Below are 27661 nucleotides of genomic sequence, written 5' to 3'. Positions count from 1 at the left end.
ATACCTGTATTGCATGGTTGATGCCGATGTACCCCTTCAAACGAGAAATATACGACATAAATATATAACAATAATTCTTTATTTATTTTACCAGAAATAAAACCCAACGTTGCTCGCTATATAAAATATTTATTAAAAGTAAACGTTATAACAATTTTATAACGTCACATCTTGTATTATCATTTATATTGATCTGTATTTATACATCACGTTTCGTCACGTTACGTTTCGTCTCGTCTCATCACGTTCTGTCACGCGTAAATTGTGTACTGTTTGATAAAATTCTCGTGCGTCAATATGTTTGTAAATGTCGTTATTCCGGACGGTTGTAGGCTAAAGTCATTCCGTGGCGCAACTGAGGCAATGCCGCGGAGGTAGTACCGTGGAATGCCCCGCTCGTACTCCGGGAAGGCCAGGCCTCCGCCGCCGTCGCCGTTGCAAAGAGATCCTTAAACAGACATTATTATATATTGTTAGAAATGACGGTAGAAGATAGAAATTTTAATTGTCAAATGAGGGTATTAAACAAAAAATAGGCGTATAAAGAGGCGCTGATGATCTCCTACTGGGTAGTTACTTTCCGATCGTTGTAAAGAAAGTTACTCTGCCACTTTTGACGTGACAACGTCTTATAAAAAACATGACTCGACTCATGCGGCGTTACCTCGCTCTGAGGCGTTCCATTTAAGGCTTGAAGTACAAGCGAGAGCGCGGAACGAGCAACAAAGAGGCACAATCCTTTTGAAAAATGCTATGGAAAAATGCTAGCATTCTTATGGCGTTGTCGTCAGTAACTATCGTCAGTAAACCGGGTTTACAGACAACCGATTTTTTATTGTAAAATTGCTCTCTTGTGTTTAATTTATTTAGAAAAGTTAAGGATTTAGAAAGGTTAAGGACCTCGGTTTATAAAAGTTGGTTTTAAAATAATTTCATGACGATTTCTATGACGATGACTTTCTGTGGTTCGACTCAAGCGGCACCACCACCTCATCTATTTCTGCCTTATAATAGCTGTGTCGGAAACAGATTTGTTACAACCCCAAACTAAGTTGGAACGGCTCGGATAAATATATCTCTGTACCGCTGTTAGGCACGAAAGTGTATGGCGTGGAGACGGTGCCTCCGAAGTCGAACCACAAAGGGTCTTCACCTTCAATAAGAGCTCATACAAAGCTGTCACAGCAATAAAACATACCGTTCTTAAAGCCAGCACAAAACTTATCCGGTGTGATGTACTCGCGGAAATTAGGCGGCGATTCGTTGAAGCACTGATCAAATGGGACGAATGGTAACTCGACTGTCGACAGCACTTGGGCGGTTTTATCGTCAGCCGTCGGACAATAACTAGCGATCTGAAAGTTTGGGTAAAACTGATAAGTGCTTATAGTAGATGATCCCAGTACAGGACGACCTTCACTGAGTTGGGGGCTCTATCATCTCTTAAAACAATATTATTTTCATCATACATTGAAATTTAGTACCACGACCTCGTTAAAGTTAGATTGTTTTTACAATATTACAATAAACAGTTTTGTATGATGTCGGTCGAAATTATTCTGTTGGTCATTAGGAACGATGGTAAGAGTAAATTAAATAATTGTCAAATTAAGATTAATTAAAAGCGGGCGTATAAAAGGGCACTGCAGATCATCTACTGGGCGCCCCCAGCGAAGTTGAACGGCTTAGGGAACCGGCAACGGTGACCAAGCCCTCCCTTCCAGCCCATAGTCTTAGGGTGCTTTTCGAAAATTGATAAGTGGAGCACTCCACGCTTTTGTCACAATTATACAATTTACTGTTCGTTAATTGATTCCTAGATTGAAAATTATTTCCTACGTTTTAGTTGATTTTACCATAAAAGCGTTTTTTTTAGTTTTTTGAACTATATTTTTATTATTTAGTATTGAGGATAGGACTAATATATGATTTCCAAAATCTTTACCTTTCCCAGTTTCCCATCTTGTAGCTGCCTATCGTTGAAGGAGGCGTCGAAGTTAACACAAACAGGGCGAATGAATGCGTTATACTCAATATCGGTCTCAACGATCAGTATTGCAATGTCCGATTGAAAGTTGCTTGCGGCACCCCTGAATCTTTCCGGTATGTGGATCTCGGCGACCTGAAATTTTTATCAAAATTGAATAATACACATGGAATGGGTGGAATTCAAGATCTTTAACTCAAGATCAAACTGGTAACTCACGTCAGAGTACTGGGCATCCTTTTCGTGCGTGTCGCCCCAGGGCCGGTACACCTTGCCCAGCGCCACCGCGTACATCGAGGCTGGCTTCTTACCGTCCACATCGTCCCAGAAGCAGTGAGCCGCTGGAAAATTTGTCAATTCATATTTCATTAAAACTGAGCCTTTTCCTTCCCTTTGCTATTTATCATTACTTCCCAGAATTTGATTCTTATGACCGACAGCCGACACTATCAGACGGTGGAATATTACAGGTGTTCTTTCCAAAATTTCCCATTCCAATTTTGTTTTTTTTCTTTCAAAACCGGTCTCGTAAGTTTTCAGCATTTTAGCTAATTCATATAATTCTGAATTTGGTCATGGCAACACATTTAAAAAAAATACACTGTTTATACATATAATTTTATTTTTAAATATAAAGACAGATAGATATTTTCATACCTGTGATAATAGTTTTCTTGCTTGTGAGGGAGCCGCCACAAATTTGTTTATAAGGTTTAGTGTTCTTCCTGTATATTCCCGCGTGCCAGGGCAGCTCCCCGTGCCTCACCCGCTTCCCGTCCAAAATGAGCTCCTGCCCCGCGGGAGCGATTGTGCCGCATTCTGATATCAAAACACAAGTAGATTAGAAGGTGGTAGAACCCTTTGTGGTTCGACTCCGGCGGCACCACCGCCACACCTATTTCTACCTAATAACAGCAGTGTTAGGCGCTGCTGTGTTCCGGTTTGAAGGGTGTGGTAAGGGAGACAGACTTTTCCGATGCGTTCCAGCTTAGTCCTCAGGGGTAGCGGCGTATCTGTGGCTGACCTCAGGTAGGAATATCTAATCCTATCTGGGGTTGATGGGGTTGATGATCCTAACAGCAGTGATAGCCTAGTGGTTAAGATACGCAGGAGGCTCAAATCCTAGGCACCTCTGATTTTTCGAAATTATGTGCGTATTTGAAATTAATTATCACTTGCTAAAACGGCGAAGGAAAACATCGTGAGGAAACCTGCATACCTGAGATTTATAAAAACTAAAATCTCAAATTTATGTGAAGTCTACCAATACGCACTTGGCCAGCGTGGTGGACTATGGCCTAATCCTTCTCATTCTGAGAGGAGACACGTGCCCAGTAGTGGAACAAACATATAGTAGATGTACAAGTTACCAGATAGATATAATATATGCATAGCATAATGTGGACTGACTGGTATACCCTTAGTGTGAGTTTTTACATTTTGACAAAAATGACTGTTGTAACTTTTTTTTGACAAAAATGACTGTTGTGTAATTGTTTACGTATTTATCCATAAATTTCCAATCAGCGCCCCTAGCATATGTATGGGAATGGAAATGTATGGGACATACGTAAACAAATATAAAAACATTCATTTTTGTAAAAACGTAAAAACTCATACTAAGGGTACAGTACCGCCTGTACTGTATTAGTGCCGTCCAAGTAGACAATAGTGCCGTGTAAACCAACAGTGACACTAATATCGCCTGTGCTAACATTAGTGCCGTCCAAGTTTATTTATTTATTAGTTGTACCAACAAAGTAAACACTATAACATTGAATTGGATGCAGCTATACAGTAATAATCTTGATAAGTGTTACCTCAGTTAGAGGTACACACTACATGCAAAACATTTAGAAAAATTATTAAATAACAATACAAAAATGATGATAAAAATGTTATAAATTACAATGTTATAAATTAAGTTAACATTAGTGCCGCCTGGCCGTTTAAGCCTTAATTAGTGCCGTCCAAACCTGCGGAACACGTGGCCACGTGGTCCCAAACGCCGCTAGGCAAACAGTGCATGTTGGAGATAGTGCTGTGGTAGAAAGGCCTCTTGCACTCAGGTACGACTGTGGTACCCGGGAACACTATCTCGCCGCAAGGCCCTGTAGAGTCAGTGTTACCAATACGCCTGGCACAGGTGTAGTGCACGGAGTGATGTGGCTGGAGTCTGCAGTAACCTGGAATAGGTATAATGTATATTGTACATTTTATTAGTGATAGTCTCACATTTCTTTTATTTATTTTTAGTACCTACTTGTTATCATAGAAGCTATAGAAGTTAATGTATTGTAAATTTTGAGCTTTCTAGTTATTATGGCTCAATAGATAAATTGAATAAATATACTTAGTTCAAAAAATTTAAAAACACGCTTTTATGATAAAATCAACTAAAAAGTAGAAAATAATTTTCAATCTATTTGAATATCTATATTGTGAAAAAAGTGTGGGGTGCTTTTAGAAAACTGATAAGTGGAGCAGTGGATGTGTTATATATATTTTATATATCATTTATTACTTATTTCGCAAAAGCAATCCAGCATTTACGCTCCATAAAATGTATAACTTCAGTAATTCAAAGTTCCGGTCATTATTTTACCTCGTAAAGGGTAGAATTTCATTATTTTTATCCAACAAGCCAGATGCAAAATTTCATAGTGTTTGTTTCAAAATTGACGATTGTTTAAATGAACTTTTAACCCTTATTTTACACACTACGGGGTTAAATAGGTGTGTCCTTGTTCCTATCCAGAAAGCCAAATATTAATTTTTAAAGTTGCTTCAAAATTAAAGGATTTCAAAAAAACTGTTTTCCCCTATTTTACCCTCTTAGGGATAGAATTTGCAATTGCAATTTGCAATTTGAAAAGGCCTTTCTAAGTACTTATTTACGCTATATACCTTTGTGTAAAATTTCAGAACTCTAAGTAGAGCGGTTTTGGCTGTACGTTGATTTCTGAAAAATGAAAATGTCATTCAGTAAGTCAGTCAGTCAGCCAGTCAGTCAGTCAGTCAGTCAGTCAGTCAGTCACCTTGCTGTTTTGTATATACAGGGTGAATTTTTAAAACGGGCCTTCAGGGCCAAATCCGAAACTATAAGGATTAGCGAAAAATGCTGAAAGGAGTTACGAGGCCGATTTTGATAAAAACTAAAACTGCATCATTAGTTTTTTAAAATATTTTTTTCCTTAGCCAGGAATCGAACGAGTTCATTTTGAAAAAAATGACACCTCTATATTATTCCACTATCTGATAGTGTCGCTTATAAGGATCAAATTCTGGGAAGTAATGTTATGTGACAAATTAAAGGAAAAGGAACATTTTGAAGAAAATACGTATTTTTCCATACATTGGCATACTAATCCTTAAGGATTATACATAACAAATAATTTATGTATAGTTCTAAACAGAGAACTTTAGAAACAGACATAAGTCATACCATTGAAGAATTTGTTGGTTAATCAACTAATTATTCGATGTTATGACTATAACATACGGCTTAGCATGAGAAAGTAATAGTTTGGCAAATAAGTTACCGCCGTTTTTGAGATTTATTTTTCAATTAAAATAGATAACTGATTAAATAGTAAATTCTTATTGTTTGTTGTTCACAACTTCGTTTCAACGTTGAATATGATTTTCTATATCTCTTTTTTACCCGACTGCCAAGGAAGGGTTATGTTTTTCGCGCGTATCTTGTATGTTTGTCTTTCTTTATTTGATCCGATCTTCCAAACGGGGGGATAAATGTTGACAGTTAAGGTGTCATTATATTTGTCTCAATGACCCGAGTGTCCTTAGATAGGTGTTAGAAAAAAAAAATTAAAAGGGCGAATTTTTGGCGCGAAATAGTGACACATTTAAAAAAAAAAGTTAACTGAACCTATCGAGTGGGGTATCAAATGAAAGTAAATTAAACGTAGATTATAAAAACATATTTTTATATAAATAAAACAGCAAGATGACTGACTGACTGACTAATTAAATGACTTTTTCATTTTTTAGAAATCAAAGTACAGCCAAAACCGCTCAACTTAGAGTTCTGAAATTTTGCACAAAGGTTCGCTATATAGCGTAAATAAGTATTAAGAAAAGCCTTTTGGAAATTCTACCCCTAAGAGGGCAAAATAGGGGAAAACAGTTTTTTTGAAATCCTTTAATTTTGAAGCAACTGTTACAAAAATTTGTATTTGGCTTCCTGGATAGGAACAAGGACACACATATTTATCTCCATCCGAAAAATTAACCCCGTAGAGGGTAAAATAAGGGTTAAAAGTTCATTTAAACAGTTGTCAATTTTGAAGCAAACACTATGAATTTTTGTATTTAGCTTGTTGGATAAAAATAATTAAATTCTACCCAATACGAGGTAAAACAATGACCGGAACTTTGAATTACTGAAGTTATATATTTTATGGAGCGTAAATGGTGGATTGTTTTTGCGAAATAGTAACACGTTTTAAAAAAAAAGTTAACCAAACCTATCGAGTAGGAAATCAAAATAAAGGAACTTACTCGTAGAAGAGATTACACATACATTATATAATATATACATATAACTCATCGAGATGACTGTCTGACTAAATGAGTAGTGTTGCTGTGATAAAGATCAACGCAAAGGGAAACCGCTGAACTTTAGAGTGCTGGAATTTTACTCATAGGTTCTTTATATAGCGTAAATGAGCAATACGAGGATAAAATAGGATTATATTGTTAGAAAGTCTTGATTTTGAAGCAGGTACCTACTATGAAACTTTGTATTTGGCTTTCTGGATAAAAATAACAAAAAGCCTATTTCTCCGTTTTTGGAAATTCTACTTCAGCTTTACTAGTGCAGTCGGGTTTTTTGATTTTTTAATTAATTACTTGTTTAGTAATCACTCGGATTTGACTCTAAAAAGTAATTCTCGCAAATTGTCAACTTTACATCTGTATTAAACAAAACTCCGTCCATAGCAAGGAGCATTGAGGCTTTTCCTTTAGTTTGTTATTACCCGACTGCCAAGGAAGGGTTACGTTTTTCGCGCGTATCTTGTATGTTTGTCTTTCTTTATTTGAATCGATCTTACAAACGGCTGGATACATTTCGACAGTTAAGGTGTCATTATATTCGTCTCTATGACCCGAGTGTCCTTAGATAGGTGTTAGAAAAAAAAAATCAAAAGGGCGAATTTTTGGCGCGAAATAGTGACACATTTAAAAAAAAAAGTTTACGGAACCTATCGAGTGGGGTATCAAATGAAAGTAAATTAAACGTAGATTATAAAAACATATTTGTATATATATAAAACAGTAAGATGACTGACTGACAGACTAATTAAATGACTTTTTCAGTTTTTAGAAATCAAACTACAGCCAAAACCGCTCAACTTAGCGTTCTGAAATTTTGCACAAAGGTTCACTATATAGCGTAAATAAGTACTAAGAAAGGCCTTTTGGAAATTCTACCCCTAAGAGGGTAAAAAAGGGGAAAACGGTTTTTTTGAAATCCTTTAATTTTGAAGCAACTGCTACAAAATTTTGTATTTGGCTTTCTGGATAGGAACAAGGACACGTCTGTTTATCCCCATCCGAAAAATTAACCCCGTAGAGGGTAAAATAAGGGTTAAAAGTTCATTTAAACAATCGTCAATTTTGAAGCAAACACTATGAAATTTTGTATTTAGCTTGTTGGATAAAAATAATGAAATTGTATCCAATACGAGGTAAAATAATGACTGGAACTTTGAATTACTGAAGTTATATATTTTATAGAGCGTAAATGGTGGATTGCTTTTGCGAAATAGTAACACGTTTTAAAAAAAGAAAGGAGCAGCAAGGAAACGCCGCCGGCGTTTTGGGAACCATGCCTCACACGGCAATTTTAGATGGCTTATTTTATTTATAATTTTGTAAATAAGTCCATTTTTAGTTTATATTTAACATTTAATGTATTTTAGTAATTAGAAATGTATCAAAAAAGATAACTAAACCTATCGAGTAGGATATCAAAATAAAGGAACTTAAAAGAGATTACACATACGTTATATAATATATACATATGTATAACTCATCGAGATGACTGTCTGACTAAATGAGTAGTGTTGCTGTGATAAAGATGCAAAGGGAAACCGCTGAACTTAACAGTGCTGGAATTTTAATCATAGGTTCTTTATATAGCGTAAATGAGCGCTACGAGGACAAAATAGGATAATATTGTAAGAACATATTTTGTTTTTGAAGCAGATACCTACTATGAAACTTTGTATTTGGCTTTCAGGATTAAAATAATAAAACGCCTATTTCTCCGTTTTTAGAAATTCTACTTCAGCTTTTATAGTGCAGTCGGGTTTTTTGATTTTTTAATTAATTACTTGTTTATCATTACTTTCCAGATTTTGATCCTTATAAGCAACACTATCAGATAGTGGAATAATATAAAGGGTGCATTTTTTTTCAAAATGAACTCGTTCGATTCCCGGCTAGGGAAAAAGTTATTTTAAAAAAGTAATGATGCAGTTTTAGTTTTTATCAAAATCGGCCTCTTAACTCCTTTCAGCATTTTTCGCTAATCCTTATAGTTTCGGATTTGGCCCTGAAGGCCCGTTTTAAAAATTCACCCTGTATACTAATATGTTTTTATAATTTCCGATATATTTCCTTTCATTTGATACCCTACTCGATAGGTTCGATTAGCTTTTTTTTATAAATGTGTTACTATTTTGCGCCTAAAATCCGCCATTTTATTTATTTTTTTCTAACTTCTATCTAAGTACACTCGGGTCATTGAGACCTATATAATGACATCTTAACTGTCGAAATTCATCCAGCCGTTTGTTAGATCCGATCAAATCTTCGATCACTAATCAAATAAAGAAAGACAAACATACAAGATACGCGCGAAAAACATAAACCTTCCTTGGCAGTCGGGTAAAAAGTATTGTAATGAAAATTTACCCGTACAATAGTGGTATTTAAATGAAGGAACCTACAATGTTTCCTTTAGTACCAACCCTTTCTACAACCTTCAAAGTGCTTCAAAGAAGTTTGAAGGTAGAACCCTCTGTGGTTCGACTCCGGCGGCACCACCGCCACACCTATGTCTGCATCATAACAGCGTGTTAAACGCTGCTGTGTTCTGGTTTGAAGGGTGTGGTAAGGGAGAATTATTTTTTCTGAGGCGTTCCAGCTTAGTCCTTGGTGGTAGCGGCGCATCTGTGGTCAACCTCAAGTAGGAATTTCTAATCCTATCTGGGGTTAATTACAGATGTCAGGTGGACTGTATACTCGTCTGTTACTCCTACATAATAAAAAAAATCACTTATCGAGTCACTCACGCGAGCATTTTGGTGGTTCCTGACTCCAGAATCCGTAGCTGCAAACAGCCGTATCGCCACCGTCCACTCCGTAACCCTCGTCGCAGATGGCGTGGAGAGATAAACTTGGAAACTCTTTTCCTGGTGTCGCAGAGATTTCGCCATGGACTTCGTACCGTCCATTCTCTGGGTGGACAGGCATCACACAGCTTCCGGACCCTGGACTGGAAACACTGTGGTAAGGCACACTTTCCGAGGCATTCCAGCTTAGTCTTCAGAGATAGCGGTGCATGTGACCGACCTCAGGTGGGAATCTGTTCTTCGAATGAGCGGCAGTAGATATTTAATATCAGATGGACTGTATGCTCTTCTGCTACTTCTATATTATATATATTAACAAAATAAAACACTTAAAAATTTAGCCTATGCTGCTCCTACAATTGAGACGAATATGACGACACCTCATTATGTCAAAATCTATTAAGTTGACTGGGCTGCAGAGCGTGCCAAAGTATAATACATACAATACATACGCTTGAAAAGCATTACCCTCCACTATCAGGTAAAAGTAACTTAAATAAAACAGCTATTTTTCATGACGTTATCAATAAAAAATGGGTATTTAATGGTCCGCCATCTTGGGACATCCGCCACTTTAGATTTGGATTGACGTCACTATAAGTCTGGCCGAGTAGGATCTTTTATGACTCAGCTCGCACGTTCGTAATGGCACGACTATAAGCTAATTGTATAGTCCGCGTCAAACTGTTAGGTCGCTCTGAATATTGAAATGAATCGCGTCGCCATAACAAATTGTATGACCTGCTCGCAACAACTTCAGAGTGGATTAGCAGTTTGGCGCGTACTATACGTTATCATATAACAAAATGTGTTTGCAAAATACTTCAAACAGCTCAATCGCTTGGAGTTAACTGATTGAAAGGTCGCAAGATTTGACCCACAAGTACATACGTACGTGATAAGGCAAGTTAAATATAAGCTTGTTATCATAGACTATATTTTTAATAATAATAAATAAATGACATACTTCTTGCCACCCACTGCTAAAGTTGTAAAAATACCTGTAACATAAAATAAATAGATAACTATTAAGAGGATTGGTTTTAAATTAGGTTTTGGAGGATATTTGAGGTTAAATGTATCTACTCAGTGGCAGACTAAGGTCGTCGGATGCCGAAAGTTGAGGAGGATACGTATTTCAGTGATGGGTTAATTCCTGCTAAAACACTAACTTTTACCTGTATAATTTGAATTTTGCGATTAAAGCATATTTGCTCGGGGGCGTTGAATAAATATTGAAGGTGGTAGAACCCTTTGTGGTTCGGCTCCGGCGGCACCACCGCCACACCTATTTCCACCTCACAACAGCAGCGTTAAGCGCTGCTATGTACTGGTTTAAAGGGTGTCATACGGAAGACATACTTTTCCGAGGCGTTCCAGCTTAGTTCTCAAAAGCGGCGCATCTGTGACTTACTTCAGGAATATGTAATCCTATCTGGGGTTGATTACAGATGTGCATGGGCGGCAGTAGCCACTTAAGATCAGGTGGACTGCTTGTCTGCAACTCCTATAGTATAAAGAAAATATATATTTTTAATTTACTTACCTAGAAAGTAAATAAAAGTCGTAACGATCACCATTTTGAAATGAGTCTCTTCACGACCTCATACACGGTCAAGGTTACTAAGCTAACTGACCGTTTTCCTTATATTTAAACAACTTTACCTCAAGTTGTATCGTAAATATATAAATATTCTGCATATTCTTGAACCGGTTCCGTATAAAATTGACTCGTTTATTATTCTTACTTTAATAATACTGGTTAGACGACCCGCGTGGCGAAGTGGTCACCTTACCGGTGTGACGCGCACAGGGTCCCGGCTTCGATCCTCGGCCGAATACATGTGGGAGAATGCTTCATTTCATATATAAATATTCCGTTTTTAAAATCACATGATATTAATTTCGAACTACCGCTCCGTATTAACAATTGGCTACCTGTATCATGGTATAAAAAGGGGCGCGCAACTGTCAACAGATCAGAAGTTGTCCAATAGTGGGCACGGCACGGTGGTGCTCTGAACTGTTTGGTGTTTTGCTTGGGTGTTATTGTTACTATGGTGGCATTAACGCTTATTCATTTAATTATTTTAACCATATTTTTATAAATATTGGTTAAATTAGTTGAATCGAAATACCATTGTAGATCTACCTACCGGCGCGCCCACATACTATCTAATATAAAATATAGCCTACTAGTTTTTGCCCGCGGCTTCGCCCGCGTTTGAAAGAAAATAATATGACATACTAACATACATAAAACTTAAAATTCGTACCTTCATTGGAATGACAGTGGCGCCAGCTGGCGAATATTGGTCGTACCAACTCTGAAACCTTCGTGGACTCATGGACAACAACTTTGCTAATGATCATCATTTGATCAAATGCATAGTTTACGATTCAATCGATTCTCCGATTAATCGATCTTAGATCTTCATCCCTAGTTCCCGTGGGACTTCCGGGATAAAAACTTTCTCGGTCCTACGTCCTTTTTCGGGTCTCAGACTACCTTTGTACAAAATTTCATTAAAATCGGTTCAGTGGTTTCGGCGTAAAGAAAAGACAAACAGACAGACAGACAGACTTACTTTCGGATTTATAATATTAGTAAGGATATTACTCATGGATAACGTAGCTTTCGAATGGTGAAAGAATTTTTAAATCGGTCCAGTAGTTTTTAAGCCTATTTATACAACCAAACAAACAAATAAAGTTTTCCTCCTTATAATAATAGTGTAGATAGGAGTAGCAGACGAGCATGCTGTCTACCTGATGGTAAGTGCCTACTGCCGCCTATGTATGTACCTACTCTACCTACATTGTAATCAACCCCAATAAGATTATTCCTATCTGGGCTCGGCAACTCATGAGCCGCTACACCTGAGAACTAAGCTGGAATGCCGTTGAAAATTATGTCTCCCTTACCACACCATTCAGACCAGAACACAGCAGCGCTTAACACTGCTGTTATATGCAGAAGTTGAGCATAAAACAAATACATACTAACTATTCCTGTTAATTTTATCAATGTGAAAGTGAGATTCGTTGTAAATACATACTTGTAATACCAAAATAAAGTACTGTTCCCGAGGCACAGATAAAAACAGCTATTGTAGATGGAGATAAGACGTTGGAGGCCCGGGGCGGAAATATGCAATTGGAGGCCTCCAGTGTAAAAACTCGCCTGTGCTTCGGTGATCGTTTGTTTTCGCTGAGTGATACACATTTCATAGATTGTTAGGTTATGATGACTTTTTTTAGCAACTGTGTTTGGAGGCCCCCCAGAGGCCACCGAGGCCCGCTAGAGTTGTCACCACCTCTGATTGCGAGCGACGCCGCGGGTAAAAACTACTAATTCATAAACCATATAAAAAGTTTCATATTATTATTTGCACAGAGCTATCTTTAAAAATGTAGGTCTGTGATTATTCGGCATATAAGTGTCCGTTCACACAGACCGGCTCGAAGAGCATCAGCCCGCATGTTCTTTTCACACAGATCGGATGGTATACGCTTGGAATTGACCGGAACGGAGCCGCCAACTATGCTGCTAAGTATAACTCACATGGACCGGCTGGTAAAGATCTGAAAACGGATGAACTCGCAATAGGAGCCGATCGGCTGCGCGAGGGAGAATGAGCACGCAGGCAGAGCCGGTCGGCTCCTCTTATTTCACACGAAGCGCGTTCAAGCAATCTTAGTCGAAGAATCTTAGTGACAAAAGAAGTGCACATGCAAAAATAAACCTTAATGCAATTAAGTACTTATAACTGTTTCTAACGTGATAAAAATCTGCTCTCCTCTCCGAGCCGGACTGTGTGAACGGACCCTAATATTCAAAGGTCAAGGTATTTTTAAATAAGATTACACTAATAGGCAACTATAATTCTGCTTGTGGGGATTCCCAAAACCAAGATGTTTTATTAATAGATTTTTAGCGTTCCGTATCTAAGGGGTAAAAACGGAACTCTATTACTAAGCCTCCGGTGTCAGTCCGTCTGCCGCAGGGCACTATCTCTTGTACCGTAATACCTTTTTTTATAATATAGGAGTGGCAGACGAGCATACAGTCCACCTGATGGTAAGTGTCTATTGCCGCCCATGGACATCTGCAATCAACCCCAGACAGGATTAGATATTCCTACCTGAGGTCGGTCACAGATGCGCCGCTACCCCTGAGGACTAAGCTGGAACGCCTCGGAAAAGTCTGTCTCTCTTACCACACCCTTCAAACCGGAACACAGCAGAAATTAATAAAATAAATACAGTTCAAAAAACTAAAAAATACGTTTTTATGATAAAATCAATTAAAAAGTAGAAAATAATTTTCAATGTAGGAATCAATTAAGGAACAGTTAATAGTATAATTGTGGAAAAAGTGTGGGGCGCTTTACAAAAACTGATATATGGAGCACCCCACGTTAGTAGTCTGTAGTCTATCCATTTGGCGAGCGCGGTGGACTATGGCCTAATCCTTCTCATTCTGAGAGGAGACCTGTATTGCATGGTTGATGCCGATGAACCCCTTCAAACGAGAAATATACGACATAAATATATAATAATAATTCTTTATTTATTTTACCAGAAATAAAACCCAACGTTGCTCGCTATATAAAATATTTATTAAGAGTAAACGTTATAACAATTTTATAACGTCACATTTTGTATTATCATTTATATTGATCTGTATTTATATATCACGTTTCGTCACGTTACGTTTCGTCTCGTCTCATCACGTTCTGTCACGCGTAAATTGTGTACTGTTTGATAAAATTCTTGTGCATCAATATGTTTGTAAATGACGTTATTCCGGACGGTTGTGGGCTAAAGTCATTCCGTGGCGCAACTGAGGCAATGCCGCGGAGGTAGTACCGTAGAATGCCCCGCTCGTACTCCGGGAAGGCCAGGCCTCCGCCGCCGTCGCCGTTGCAAAGAGATCCTTAAACAGACATTATTATATATTGTTAGAAATGACGGTAGGAGATAGAAATTTTAATTGTCAAATGAGGGTATTAAACAAAAAATAGGCGTATAAAGAGACGCTGATGATCTCCTACTGGGTAGTTACTTTCCGATCGTTGTAAAGAAAGTTATTCTGCCACTGTTGACGTGACAACGTCTTATAACAAGTAATTAATTTAAAAAATCAAAAACCCGACTGCACCAAAAAGGCTGAAGTAAAATTTCCAAAAGCAGTGAAATAGGCATTTCATTATTTTTATCCAGAAAGCCAAATACAAAGTTTCATAGTAGGTGTCTGCTTCAAAAACAAAAGATGTTCAAACAATATTATCCTATTTTATCCTCGTAGTGTTCATTTACGATAATAAAGAACCTATGTGTAAAATTCCAGCACGCTTAAGTTTAGCGGTTTCCCTTTGCTTTGATCTCTGGCACAGCAACTCACTCATTTAGTCAGACAGTCATCTCGATGTGTATATACGAGTATATATGTACTAGCTGACCCGGCAAACGTGTTGTGTTGCCATATAAATAAAAAAATGTTAAGGATGAACAACCCTTATCACTTAGGTGTAAAAAAAAATAGATAGTGGCCGATTCTCAGACCTACTGAATATGTATATAAAAATTGGTGAAAATCGGTGAAGCCGTTTCGGAGGAGTACGGTAACTAACACGATAATTTTATATATAAGATATATTATATAATGTATGTGTAATCTCCTCTTAATTTCCTTTATTTTGACACCCTACTCGATAGGTTTGGTTAACTTTTTTAAAACGTGTTACTATTTCGCGAAAAAAATCACTATTTACGGTCTATAAAATATATAACTTCAGTAAATCAAAGTTTCGGTCATTATTTTACCTCGTTAGAGGTAGCATTTCATTATTTTTATCCAACAAGCCTGATACAAAATTTCATAGAGTTTGCTTCAAAATTGACGATTGTTCAAATTAATTTTTAACCCTTATTTTACCCTCTACGGGGTTGATTTTTCGGAGGGGGATAAATAAGTGCGTCCTTGTTCCTATCCAGAAAGCCAAATACAAAATTTTATAGTAGTTGCTTCAAAATTAAAGGATTTCAAAAAAACTGTTTTCCCCTATTTTACCCTTTAAAGGGTAGAATTTCCAAAAGGCCTTTCTTAGTACTTATTCAAGCTATATAGAGAACCTGTGTGCAAAATTTCAGAACTGTAAGGTCCTTGGTTTAGGCTGTACTTTGATTTCTGAAAAATGAAAAAGTCATTTAGTTAGTCAGTCAGTCAATCACCTTACTGTTTTATATATATACAAATATGTTTTTATAATCTCCGTTTAATTTCCTTTCATTTGATACCCTACTCGATAGGTTCGGTTAACTTTTTTTTTAAATGTGTTACTATTTCGCGCCAAAAATCCGCCATTTTGATTTTTTTTTACTAACACCTATCTAAGGACACTCGGGTCATTGAGACAAATATAATGACACCTTAACTGTTGAAATTCATCCAGCCGTTCGTTAGATCGGATCAAATAAAGAAAGACAAACATACAAGATACGCGCGAAAAACATAACCCTTCCTTGGCAGTCGGGTAAAAAACATGACTCATGCGGCGTTACCTCGCTCTGAGGCGTTCCATTTAAGGCTTGAAGTACAAGCGAGAGCGCGGAACGAGCAACAAAGAGGCACAATCCTTTTGAAAAATGCTATGGAAAAATGCAAGCATTCTTATGGCGTTGTCACGTTCGTCAATAACTATCGTCAGTAAACCGGGTTTACAGACAACTGATTTTTTATTGTAAAATTGCTCTCTTGTGTTTAATTTATTTAGAAAAGTTAAGGATTTAGAAAAGTTAAGAACCTCGGTTTATAAAAGTTGGTTTTAAAATAATTTCCTGACGATGTCTATGACGATGACCTTCTGTGGTTCGACTCAAGCGGCACCACCGCCTCATCTATTTCTGCCTTATAATAGCTGTGTTGGAAACAGATTTGTTACAACCCCAAACTAAGTTGGAACGGCTCGGATAAATATATCTCTGTACCGCTGTTAGGCACAAAAGAGTATGGCGTGGAGACGGTGCCTCCGAAGTCGAACCACAAGGGGTCTTCACCTTCAATAAGGGCTCATACAAAGCTGTCACAGCAATAAAACATACCGTTCTTAAAGCCAGCACAGAACTTATCCGGTGTGATGTACTCGCGGAAATCAGGCGGCGATTCGTTGAAGCACTGATCAAATGGGACGAATGGTAACTCGACTGTCGACAGCGCTTGGGCGATTTTACCGTCAGCCGTCGGACAATAACTAGCGACCTGAAAGTTTGGGTAAAACTGATAAGTGCTTTTAGTAGAGGATCCCAGTACAGGACGACCTTCACTGAGCTGGGGGCGCTATCATCTCTTAAAACAATATTATTTTCATCATACATTGAAATTTCGTACCACGACCTCGTTAAAGTAAGATTGTTTTTATAATATTACAATAAACAGTTTTGTATGATGTCGGTCGAAATTATCCTGTTAGTAACGATAGTACGAGAAGAGTAAAGTAGAATTAATTGTCATTGAAGATATTAATTAAAAGTGGGCGTATAAATGGGCACTGCAGATCATCTACAGGACAGTTATTTTGCGAACTTTGTAAAGAACGTACGAACGAACGAACTCTGCCACTTTTGTTGCTCATGGTTTTTAAATCATTACCTTGCGAGGTTATTAATAATTCATTATATTTTTTGCAGGAAATTTATGTTTTTAAGCAAAATATGACAATTTCAGTTGGTTTTATATAGATAAGCGAATAAAGAAGGTTTAAGTTTGTTCAACTGCGTATGACGGAACACAATCAAGACTGTGGTGCGAAAGAGATGTCACTAGTGTTGATATCTCGTTTCATTTTGGATAAAATATAGACAAATTACTCATTATTTTACATCACACGGCAGGAAAACATAACTGTTTTAAGGTCGTGGTACAAAACAAAATAATGTTAATGCAATATTGAAATAAAACTTTCTTGAACTACTTATGATGGTTTTAACCCTTAATAAGCCATAGGACCATTATTTCCCACCTCAAAGCCCACAAACTTATTTTTATTTTTTTTATTTTTACAGATATAATAAAATAAATCGAAAGTATATTAAGATCGGTAGTTTTTTTAAGTTTTTTTCTAACAACACTTCTTTCTAAACGTCAGCTGTCAATGTCAATGGTCATTCAAAGTGAAAATTTCATTTTAACGGTCATTTTCTCCCAAAATTTGAAATAGTTTTTGAAACTACGCCCAGAAAAATTTCTATAATTAGTATGCAATTGTTTTTATTTCGTAAAGTAGAACATGTATTTTATCTATTACTATAAAGATAACATACGAAATAAGTTACGTTAATATATTTTTTGTCATTCGAAAATAGTGGGAAATTATTAACCTATAGCCGGGTATGAAATCTTCAAGTGGGAAATTGTTTCCCTATAACCCTTAAGTATTACGAAATGTCTTGATTAGTTAAATAATAAAAAAGAATTGATTAATTATATTTGTTTAATCTTATAATAAATAATTCATTTAATGTTGCATTGTCTATTTTTTCCCCTGTATAAAAATCGACGAGTAAAGACGCTGACAAAAGTTAGTCAAGTGGTAAATTATTATGTTCATGGCTATAGGGAAATAATTTCCCACAAAATATAACTTTTATAGGTTATAGGGAAATAATTTCCCACTGCAAAAAACTATTTGCTACCTACTATTTTTTTTTTTGTATTCAAGTCTTTAATCTCAATATAACCTCGTACTGGTATATTAAAATCAACTTGTTTGAAGCCATGGCCGATTAAGGGTTAAAAGATGGTGGTAGGCCCTCTGGTTAATGGATGAAAATTATTTTAAGTCGAATTATATATGTCGATAATTATATTGCAAAAGGGTTACGTCATACCATTAAAAATCGACAGATAATACCGACACCGTGAAGTTTGCTAGTATTTTTTTACGGTACACAAGTAGCGAACAAGCATGCAGTCCATCTGATGGTAAGTGGCCACTGCCGCACATGGATATCTGTAATCAACCCCAGATAAGTTTTTTTTTTGCAGATGGTAGAGCCCACTGTGGTTCGACTCCGGCGGCACCACCGCCAAACCTATTTCTGCCTATTAAGGACAGAGAACGGTAGTAACCACTTACCATCAAGTGCTTGCTTGCTCGTCTGCTACTCCAATATTATAAAAAATAAATATAGTTCAAAAAACTAAAAAACACGCTTTTATGATAAAATCAACTAAAAAGTAGAAAATAATTTTCAATCAGGAATCAATTAAGGACCAGTAAATAGTATAATTGTGAAAAAAGCGTGGAGTGCTCCACTTATCAGTATTCGAAAGTATCAGGTCCTGAAGTCAGCCTCAGATATCTACGCCGCTACCTGTGAGCACTAAGCTGGCCTGCTTCCGCTATTACGAACTTATTCTGATTACTTATAATGATTATCCAACAAAAACTATTTTTTTAAATACTTAGTATTGAGGATAGAACTAATGTATGATTACAAAATTTTTACCTTTCCCAGCTTCCCATCTTGTAGCTGCTTATCGACGAAATCTACGGAGAAGTCGAAGTTGACACAAACAGGGCGAATGAATGCGTTATACTCAATCTCAGTCTCAAGGATCAGTATTGCAATGTCCGATTCAAAGTTGCTTGCGGCACCCCTGAATCTTTCCGGTATGTGGATCTCCGCGACCTGAATATTTTATCAAAATTGAATAATACACATGGAATGGGTGGAATTCAAGATCTTTCTGGCAAACTGGTAACTCACGTCAGAGTACTGGGCATCCTTGTCGTGCGTGTCGCCCCAGGGCCGGTACACCTTGCCCAGCGCCACCGCGTACATCGAGGCTGGCTTCTTACCATCCACATCGTCCCAGAAGCAGTGAGCCGCTGGAAAATTTATTAATTCATATTTTATTAAAACTGAGCCTTTTCCTTCCCTTTGCTATTTATCATTACTTCCCAGAATTTGATTCTTATGAGCGACAGCCAACACTATCAGACGGTGGAATATTACAGGTGTTCTTTCCAAAATTTCCTATTCCAATTTTGTTTTTTTCTTTCAAAACCGGTCTCGTAAGTTTTCAGCATTTTAGCTAATTCATATAATTCCGAATTTGGTCATGGCAACACATTTAAAAAAAATACACTGTTTATACATATAATTTTATTTTTAAATATAAAGACAGATAGATATTTTCATACCAGTGATAATAGTTTTCTTGCTTGTGAGGGAGCCGCCACAAATTTGTTTATAAGGTTTAGTGTTCTTCCTGTATATTTCCGCGTGCCAGGGCAGCTCCCCGTGCCTCATCCGCTTCCCGTCCAAAATGAGCTCCTGCCCCGCGGGAGCGTTTGTGCCGCATTCTGATATCAAAACGCAAGTAGATTAGAAGGTGGTAGAACCCTTTGTGGTTCGACTCCGGCGGCACCACCGCCACACCTATTTCTACCTAATAACAGCAGTGTTAGGCGCTGCTGTGTTCCGGTTTGAAGGATGTGGTAAGGGAGATACTTTTCCGAAGCGTTCCAGATTAGTCCATAATGTATGGGACATACGTAAACAAATATAAAAACATTCATTTTTGTAAAAACGTAAAAACTCATACTAAGGGTACAGTACCGCCTGTACTGTATTAGTGCCGTCCAAGTAGACAATAGTGCCGTGTAAACCAACAGTCACACTAATATCGCCTGTGCTAACATTAGTGCCGTCCAAGTTTATTTATTTATTAGTTGTACCAACAAAGTAAACACTATAACATTGTATTGGCAGCTATACAGTAATAATCTTGATAAGTGTTACCTCAGTTAGAGGTACACACTACATGCAAAACATTTAGAAAAATTATTAATAACAATACAAAAATGATGATAAAAATGTTATAAATTACAATGTTATAAATTAAGTTAACATTAGTGCCGCCTGGCCGTTTAAGCCTTAATTAGTGCCGTCCAAACCTGCGGAACACGTGGCCACGTGGTCCCAAACGCCGCTAGGCAAACAGTGCATGTTGGAGATAGTGCTGTGGTAGAAAGGCCTCTTGCACTCAGGTACGACTGTGGTACCCGGGAACACTATCTCGCCGCAAGGCCCTGTAGAGTCAGTGTTTCCAATACGCCTGGTACAGGTGTAGTCCACGGAGTGATGTGGCTGGAGTCTGCAGAAACCTGGAATAGGTATAATGTATATTGTACACTTTATTAGTGATAGTCTAACCTGCACATCTGAGAGATTTATAAAAATAAATAGCCAACTGTCTATTGAACTGGCACCGGAGGGTTCCCTCCCTACCATCAAATTTTCATTTATTTTTAGTACCTACTTGTTATCATAGAAGCTATAGAAGTTAATGTATTGTAAATTTTGAGCTTTCTAATTATTATGGTTCAATAGATAAAACGAATAAAAATAGTTTAAAAAACTAAAAAAACACGCTTTTATGATAAAATCAACTAAAAAGTAGAAAATAATTTTCAATCTAGGAATCAATTAACGAACAGTAAATAGTAAAATTGTGAAAAAAGTGTGGGGTGCTTTTAGAAAACTGATAAGTGGAGCAGTGGATGTGTTATATATATTTAACTAGTGGTGCCCGTGGCTCGCCCGCATTTTAAAGAAATAATATGACATACACAAAACGGAAAATTTGTACCTGCATTGGAATGACAGTGGTGCCATCTGTCGAAAATTTATCTTACCAACTCCCAAACCTTCGTGGGCTCTTGGACAACAACTTTGCTAAAGATCATCACTTCATCAAATGCATAGTTTCCGATTCTATAACTACTTACGAATTAAAAATTAATTAAAAACACCTTTTCCCACGTACTAAATTGTGAATCTAAACCATTCTCAAGTCCCCTCGAACACACACAACAAATTTAATCAAAATCAGTCCAGTCGTTTAGGAGGAGTTCAGTGACATACACACGCACATAAGAAATATATATATATATATAGATATATAATTTATTGCTTATTTCGCAAAAGCAATCCAGCATTTACGCTCCATAAAATGTATAACTTCAGTAATTCAAAGTTCCGGTCATTATTTTACCTCGTAAAGGGTAGAATTTCATTATTTTTATCCAATAAGCCAGATGCAAAATTTCATAGTGTTTGTTTCAAAATTGACGATTGTTTAAATGAAATTTTAACCCTTATTTTACACTCTACGGGGTTAATTTTTCGGATGGGGATAAATAGGTGTGTCCTTGTTCCTATCCAGAAAGCCAAATACTAAATTTTAAAGCAGTTGCTTCAAAATTAAAGGATTTCAAAAAAACTGTTTTCCCCTATTTTACCCTCTTAGGCATACAATTTGCAAAAGACCTTTCTAAGTACTTATTTACGCTATATACCTTTGTGCAAAATTTCAGAACTCTAAGTAGAGCGGTTTTGGCTGTACGTTGATTGACGTTGATTTCTAAAAAATGAAAAATTCATTCAGTTAGTCAGTCAGTCAGTCACCTTGCTGTTTTGTATATATACTAATATGTTTTTATATTTTCCGTTATATTTCCTTTCATTTGATACCCTACTCGATAGGTTCGATTAGCTTTTTTTTATAAATGTGTTACTATTTTGCGCCTAAAATCCGCCATTTTATTAATTTTTTTCTAACTTCTATCTAAGGACACTCGGGTCATTGAGACCTATATAATGACATCTTAACTGTCGAAATTCATCCAGCCGTTTGTTAGATCCGATCAAATCTTCGATAACTAATCAAATATAGAAAGACAAACATACAAGATACGCGCGAAAAACATAACCCTTCCTTGGCAGTCGGGTAAAAAGTATTGTAATGAAAATTTACCCGTACAATAGTGGTATTTAAATGAAGGAACCTACAATGTTTCCTTTAGTACCAACCCTTTCTACAACCTTCAAAGTGCTTCAAAGAAGTTTGAAGGTGGTAGAACCCTCTGTGGTTCGACTCCGGCGGCACTACCGCCACACCTATGTCTGCATCATAACAGCAGTGTTAAACGCTGCTGTGTTCTGGTTTGAAGGGTGTGGTAAGGGAGAATTATTTTTTCTGAGGCGTTCCAGCTTAGTCCTTGGTGGTAGCGGCGCATCTGTGGTCAACCTCAAGTAGGAATTTCTAATCCTATCTGGGGTTAATTACAGATGTCAGGTGGACTGTATACTCGTCTGTTACTCCTACATAATAAAAAAAATCACTTATCGAGTCACTCACGCGAGCATTTTGGTGGTTCCTGACTCCAGAATCCGTAGCTGCAAACAGCCGTATCGCCACCGTCCACTCCGTAACCCTCGTCGCAGATGGCGTGGAGAGATAAGCTTGGAAACTCTTTTCCTGGTGTCGCAGAGATTTCGCCATGGACTTCGTACCGTCCATTCTCTGGGTGGACAGGCATCACACAGCTTCCGGACCCTGGACTGGAAACACTGTGGTAAGGCACACTTTCCGAGGCATTCCAGCTTAGTCTTCAGAGATAGCGGTGCATGTGACCGACCTCAGGTGGGAATCTGTTCTTCGAATGAGCAGCAGTAGATATTTAATATCAGATGGACTGTATGATCTTCTGCTACTTCTATATTATATATATTAATAAAACACTTAAAATTTAGCCTATGCTGCTCTTACAATTGAGACGAATACGACAACACCTCATTATGTCAAAATCTATTAAGTTGACTGGGCTGCAGAGCGTGCCAAAGTATAATACATACAATACATACAATACATACGCTTGAAAAACATAATCCTCCACTATCAGGTAAAACTAACTTAAATAAAACAGCTATTTTTCATGACGTTATCAATAAAAAATGGGTATTTATTGGTCCGCCATCTTGGGACATCCGCCATTTTAGATTTGGATTGACGTCACTATAAGTCTGGCCGAGTAGGATCCCTTTATCGATATCAAGTTGTGCGGCAATGTCACATTCCTTTGACGTCATCTTTTATGACTCGGCTCGCACGTTCGTAATGGCACGACTATAAGCTAATTGTATAGTCCGCGTCAAACTGTTAGGTCGCTCTGAATATTGAAATGAATCGCGTCGCCATAACAAATTGTATGACCTGCTCGCAACAACTTCAGAGTGGATTAGCAGTTTGGCGCGTACTATACGTTATCATATAACAAAATGTGTTTGCAAAATACTTCAAACAGCTCAATCGCTTGGAGTTAACTGATTGAAAGGTCGCAAGATTTGACCCACAAGTACATACGTACGTGATAAGGCAAGTTAAATATAAGCTTGTTATCATAGACTATATTTTTAATAATAATAAATAAATGACATACTTCTTGCCACCCACTGCTAAAGTTGTAAAAATACCTGTAACATAAAATAAATAGATAACTATTAAGAGGATTGGTTTTAAATTAGGTTTTGGAGGATATTTGAGGTTAAATGTATCTACTCAGTGGCAGACTAAGGTCGTCGGATGCCGAAAGTTGAGGAGGTATTTCAGTGATGGGTTAATTCCTGCTAAAACACTAACTTTTACCTGTATAATTTGAATTTTGCGATTAAAGCATATTTGCTCGGGGGCGTTGAATAAATATTGAAGGTGGTAGAACCCTTTGTGGTTTGGCTCCGGCGGCACCACCGCCACACCTATTTCCACCTCACAACAGCAGCGTTAAGCGCTGCTATGTACTGTTTTAAAGGGTGTCATACGGAAGACATACTTTTCCGAGGCGTTCCAGCTTAGTTCTGAATAGTAGCAGCGCATCTGTGACTTACTTCGGGAATATCTAATCCTATCTGGGGTTGATTACAGATGTGCATGGGCGGCAGTAGCCACTTAAGATCAGGTGGACTGCTTGTCTGCTACTCCTATAGTATAAAGAAAATATATATTTTTAATTTACTTACCTAGAAAGTAAATAAAAGTCGTAACGATCACCATTTTGAAATGAAAGTCTCTTCACGACCTCATACACGGACAAGGTCACTAAGCTAACTGACCGTTTTCCTTATATTTAAACAACTTTACCTCAAGTTGTATAGTACATATATAAATATTCTGCATATTCTTGAACCGGTTCCGTATAAAATTGACCCGTTTATTATTCTTACTTTAATAATACTGGTTAGACGACCCGCGTGGCGAAGTGGTCACCTTACCGGTGTGACGCGCACAGGGTCCCGGCTTCGATCCTCGGCCGAATACATACAAATCTAATATAAAATATAGCCTACTACTTTTTGCTCGCGGCTTCGCCCGCGTTTGAAAGAAAATAATATAACATACTAACATACATAAAACTTAAAATTCGTACCTTCATTGGAATGACAGTGGCGCCAGCTGGCGAATATTGGTCGTACCAACTCTGGAACCTTCGTGGGCTCATGGACAACAACTTTGCTAATGATTATCACTTGATCAAATCAATGCATGGTTTACGATTCAATCGATTCTCAAAACTTTCTCGGTCCTATGTCCTTCCTCGGGTCTCAGACTACCTTTGTACAAAATTTCATTAAAATCGGTCCAGTGGTTTCGGCGTAAAGAAGAGACAAACAGACCGACAGACAGACTTACTTTCGAATTTATAATATTAGTAAGGATATTACTCATGGATAACGTAGCTTTCGAATGGTGAAAGAATTTTTAAAATCGTTCCAGTAGTTTTTGAGACTATTCATTACATACGAACATACAAACAAAGCTTTCCTCTTTATAATATTAGTGTAGATAGGAGTAGCAGACGAGTATGCTGTCTACCTGATGGTAAGTGCCTGCTGCCGCCCATGTATGTACATTGTAATCAACCCCAATAAAATTATTCCTATCTGGGCTCGGCCACTCATGAGCCGCTACACCTGAGAACTAAGCTGGAATGCCGTGGAAAATTATGTCTCCCTTACCACACCCTTCAGACCAGAACACAGCAGCGCTTAACACTGCTGTTATATGCAGAAGTTGAGCGTAAAACAAATACATACTAACTATTCCTGTTTATCTAAATGTTAATCCTAACTTAATTTTATCAATGCGAAAGTGAGATTCGTTGTAAATACATACTTGTAATACCAAAATAAAGTACTGTTCCCAAGGGACGGATATAAATATAGTTCTCCACTAATCAATTTTCGAAAAGCACCTCACACTTTTTCCACAATTATTCAATTTACTGTTCCTTAATTGATTCCTAGATTGAAAATTATTTTCTACTTTTTAGTTGATTTTATCATAAAAGCGTGTTTTTTAGTTTTTTGAACTATATTTATTTTATTAATTTTTAGTATTTGTTGTTATAGCGACCATCATTATGCATCGTCTGTAAAAAAATCAAGTGTCTATCTATTACGGTTTAACAGATAAAGCCCTGTGACTCACGAACAGACAGCGGAGGGTTTCGTTTTATCCTTTTAGTACGGAATCCTAAAAATCATTCTAAAAGATGGCATTATAGATATAAAACATGTTTCAATGTTTTCTGTTTCAATACATTTGAGTTATAGGGAAATAACATTATTATTTTTCATAGCTAAAAATCAATCTAGTAACTTTGCCTGTACGCTCCATAAGGCGCTTTCTCTCGCCTCAAATATCGTTAATCCTGAGGATGTTGATAAGGACAATGGTACAAAATTATTAAAATCGTGTATTATCATCGGTTTTTGATAATTCTTTAAAATTTTGAATTAAACTGAACGTTCAAAGTGGATAAAAATCGGACTCAAAGATTCCGTTATTGTTACGTACATACATACAAACGTACAACCCAAGCTAATAAAAGCGTGTTAAAAAACAGCAATTGTCGATGGAGATAAGACGTTGGAGGCCCGGGGCGGAAATATGCAATTGGAGGCCTCCAGTGTAAAAACTCGCCTGTGCTTCGGTGATCGTTTGTTTTCGCTGAGTGATACACATTTCATAGATTGTTAGGTTATGATGACTTTTTTTAGCAACTGTGTTTGGAGGCCCCCCAGAGGCCACCGAGGCCCGCTAGAGTTGTCACCACCTCTGATTGCGAGCGACGCCGCGGGTAAAAACTACTAATTCATAAACCGTATAAAAAGTTTCATATTATTATTTGCACAGAGCTATCTTTAAAAATACAGGCCTGTGATTATTCGGCATATAAGTGTCCGTTCACACAGACCGGCTCGAAGAGCATCAGCCCGCATGTTCTTTTCACACAGATCGGATGGTATACGCTTGGAATTGACCGGAACGGAGCCGCCAACTATGCTGCTAACCATAACTCACACGGATCGGCTGGTAAAGATCTGAAAACGGATGAACTCGCAATAGGAGCCGATCGGCTGCGCGAGGGAGAATGAGCACGCAGTCAGAGCCGGTCGGCTCCTCTTATTTCACACGAAGCGCGTTCAAGCAATATTAGTGACAAAAGAAGTGCACATGCAAAAATAAACCTTAATGCAATTAAGTACTTATAACTAACTGTTTCTAACGTGATAAAAATCTGCTCTCCTCTCCGAGCCGGACTGTGTGAACGGACCCTAATATTCAAAGGTCAAGGTATTTTTAAATAAGATTACACTAATAGGCAACTATAATTCTGCTTGTGGGGATTCCCAAAACCAAGATGTTTTATTAATAGATTTTTAGCGTTCCGTATCTAAGGGGTAAAAACGGAACTCTATTACTAAGCCTCCGGTGTCAGTCCGTCTGCCGCAGGGCACTATCTCTTGTACCGTAATACCTTTTTTTTATAATATAGGAGTGGCAGACGAGCATACAGTCCACCTGATGGTAAGTGTCTACTGCCGCCCATGGACATCTGCAATCAACCCCAGACAGGATTAGATATTCCTACCTGAGGTCGGCCACAGATGCGCCGCTACCCCTGAGGACTAAGCTGGAACGCCTCGGAAAAGTCTGTTTCTCTTACCACACCCTTCAAACCGGAACACAGCAGAAATTAATAAAATAAATACAGTTCAAAAAACTAAAAAATACGCTTTTATGATAAAATCAATTAAAAAGTAGAAAATAATTTTCAATGTAGGAATCAATTAAGGAACAGTTAATAGTATAATTGTGGAAAAAGTGTGGGGCGCTTTACAAAAACTGATATATGGAGCACCCCACGTTAGTAGTCTGTAGTCTATCCATTTGGCGAGCGCGGTGGACTATGGCCTAATCCTTCTCATTCTGAGAGGAGACCCGCGCCCAGCAGTGGGACAATTACCATTAACCCCAGATAGGATTAGATACCTGTATTGCATGGTTGATGCCGATGAACCCCTTCAAACGAGAAATATACGACATAAATATATAATAATAATTCTTTATTTATTTTACCAGAAATAAAACCCAACG

The 27661-nt window shown here is 37.5% G+C and overlaps 1 protein-coding gene across 5 annotated transcripts; it reads right to left on the bottom strand.

Annotated features, from left to right (window-relative positions):
* Window positions 1-109: 109 nt before the first annotated feature.
* LOC140751390 (modular serine protease-like) lies at window positions 110-24387 on the bottom strand. Of its 5 annotated transcripts, none has more exons than XM_073085295.1 (9): window positions 24241-24387; window positions 23664-23697; window positions 22583-22794; window positions 20337-20546; window positions 19581-19742; window positions 19144-19265; window positions 18883-19065; window positions 1199-1355; window positions 110-448 (listed from the first exon to the last, which is right to left on the bottom strand). In XM_073085295.1, exons 1-9 carry the CDS (start codon window positions 24272-24274, stop codon window positions 252-254), a joined length of 1311 nt encoding a protein of 436 aa, XP_072941396.1. In that variant the 5' UTR covers window positions 24275-24387; the 3' UTR covers window positions 110-251. The 5 variants fall into 5 exon arrangements, with proteins under 5 accessions (XP_072941396.1, XP_072941398.1, XP_072941399.1 ...); XM_073085297.1 differs by lacking the exons at window positions 18883-19065; window positions 19144-19265; window positions 19581-19742; ... (2 more) ...; window positions 23664-23697; window positions 24241-24387 and adding exons at window positions 1946-2122; window positions 2207-2328; window positions 2645-2806; ... (2 more) ...; window positions 10337-10370; window positions 10916-11059; XM_073085294.1 differs by lacking the exons at window positions 110-448; window positions 1199-1355 and adding exons at window positions 13970-14308; window positions 16477-16633.
* Window positions 24388-27661: the final 3274 nt, after the last annotated feature.

Source organism: Epargyreus clarus, unplaced genomic scaffold (genome assembly GCF_041222505.1).
Source record: "Epargyreus clarus isolate Ecla_fem2 unplaced genomic scaffold, WU_Ecla_fem_2.2 ptg000022l, whole genome shotgun sequence".
Taxonomy (NCBI): domain Eukaryota; kingdom Metazoa; phylum Arthropoda; class Insecta; order Lepidoptera; family Hesperiidae; genus Epargyreus; species Epargyreus clarus.
This window is presented reverse-complemented; position numbering and strand designations above follow the sequence as displayed.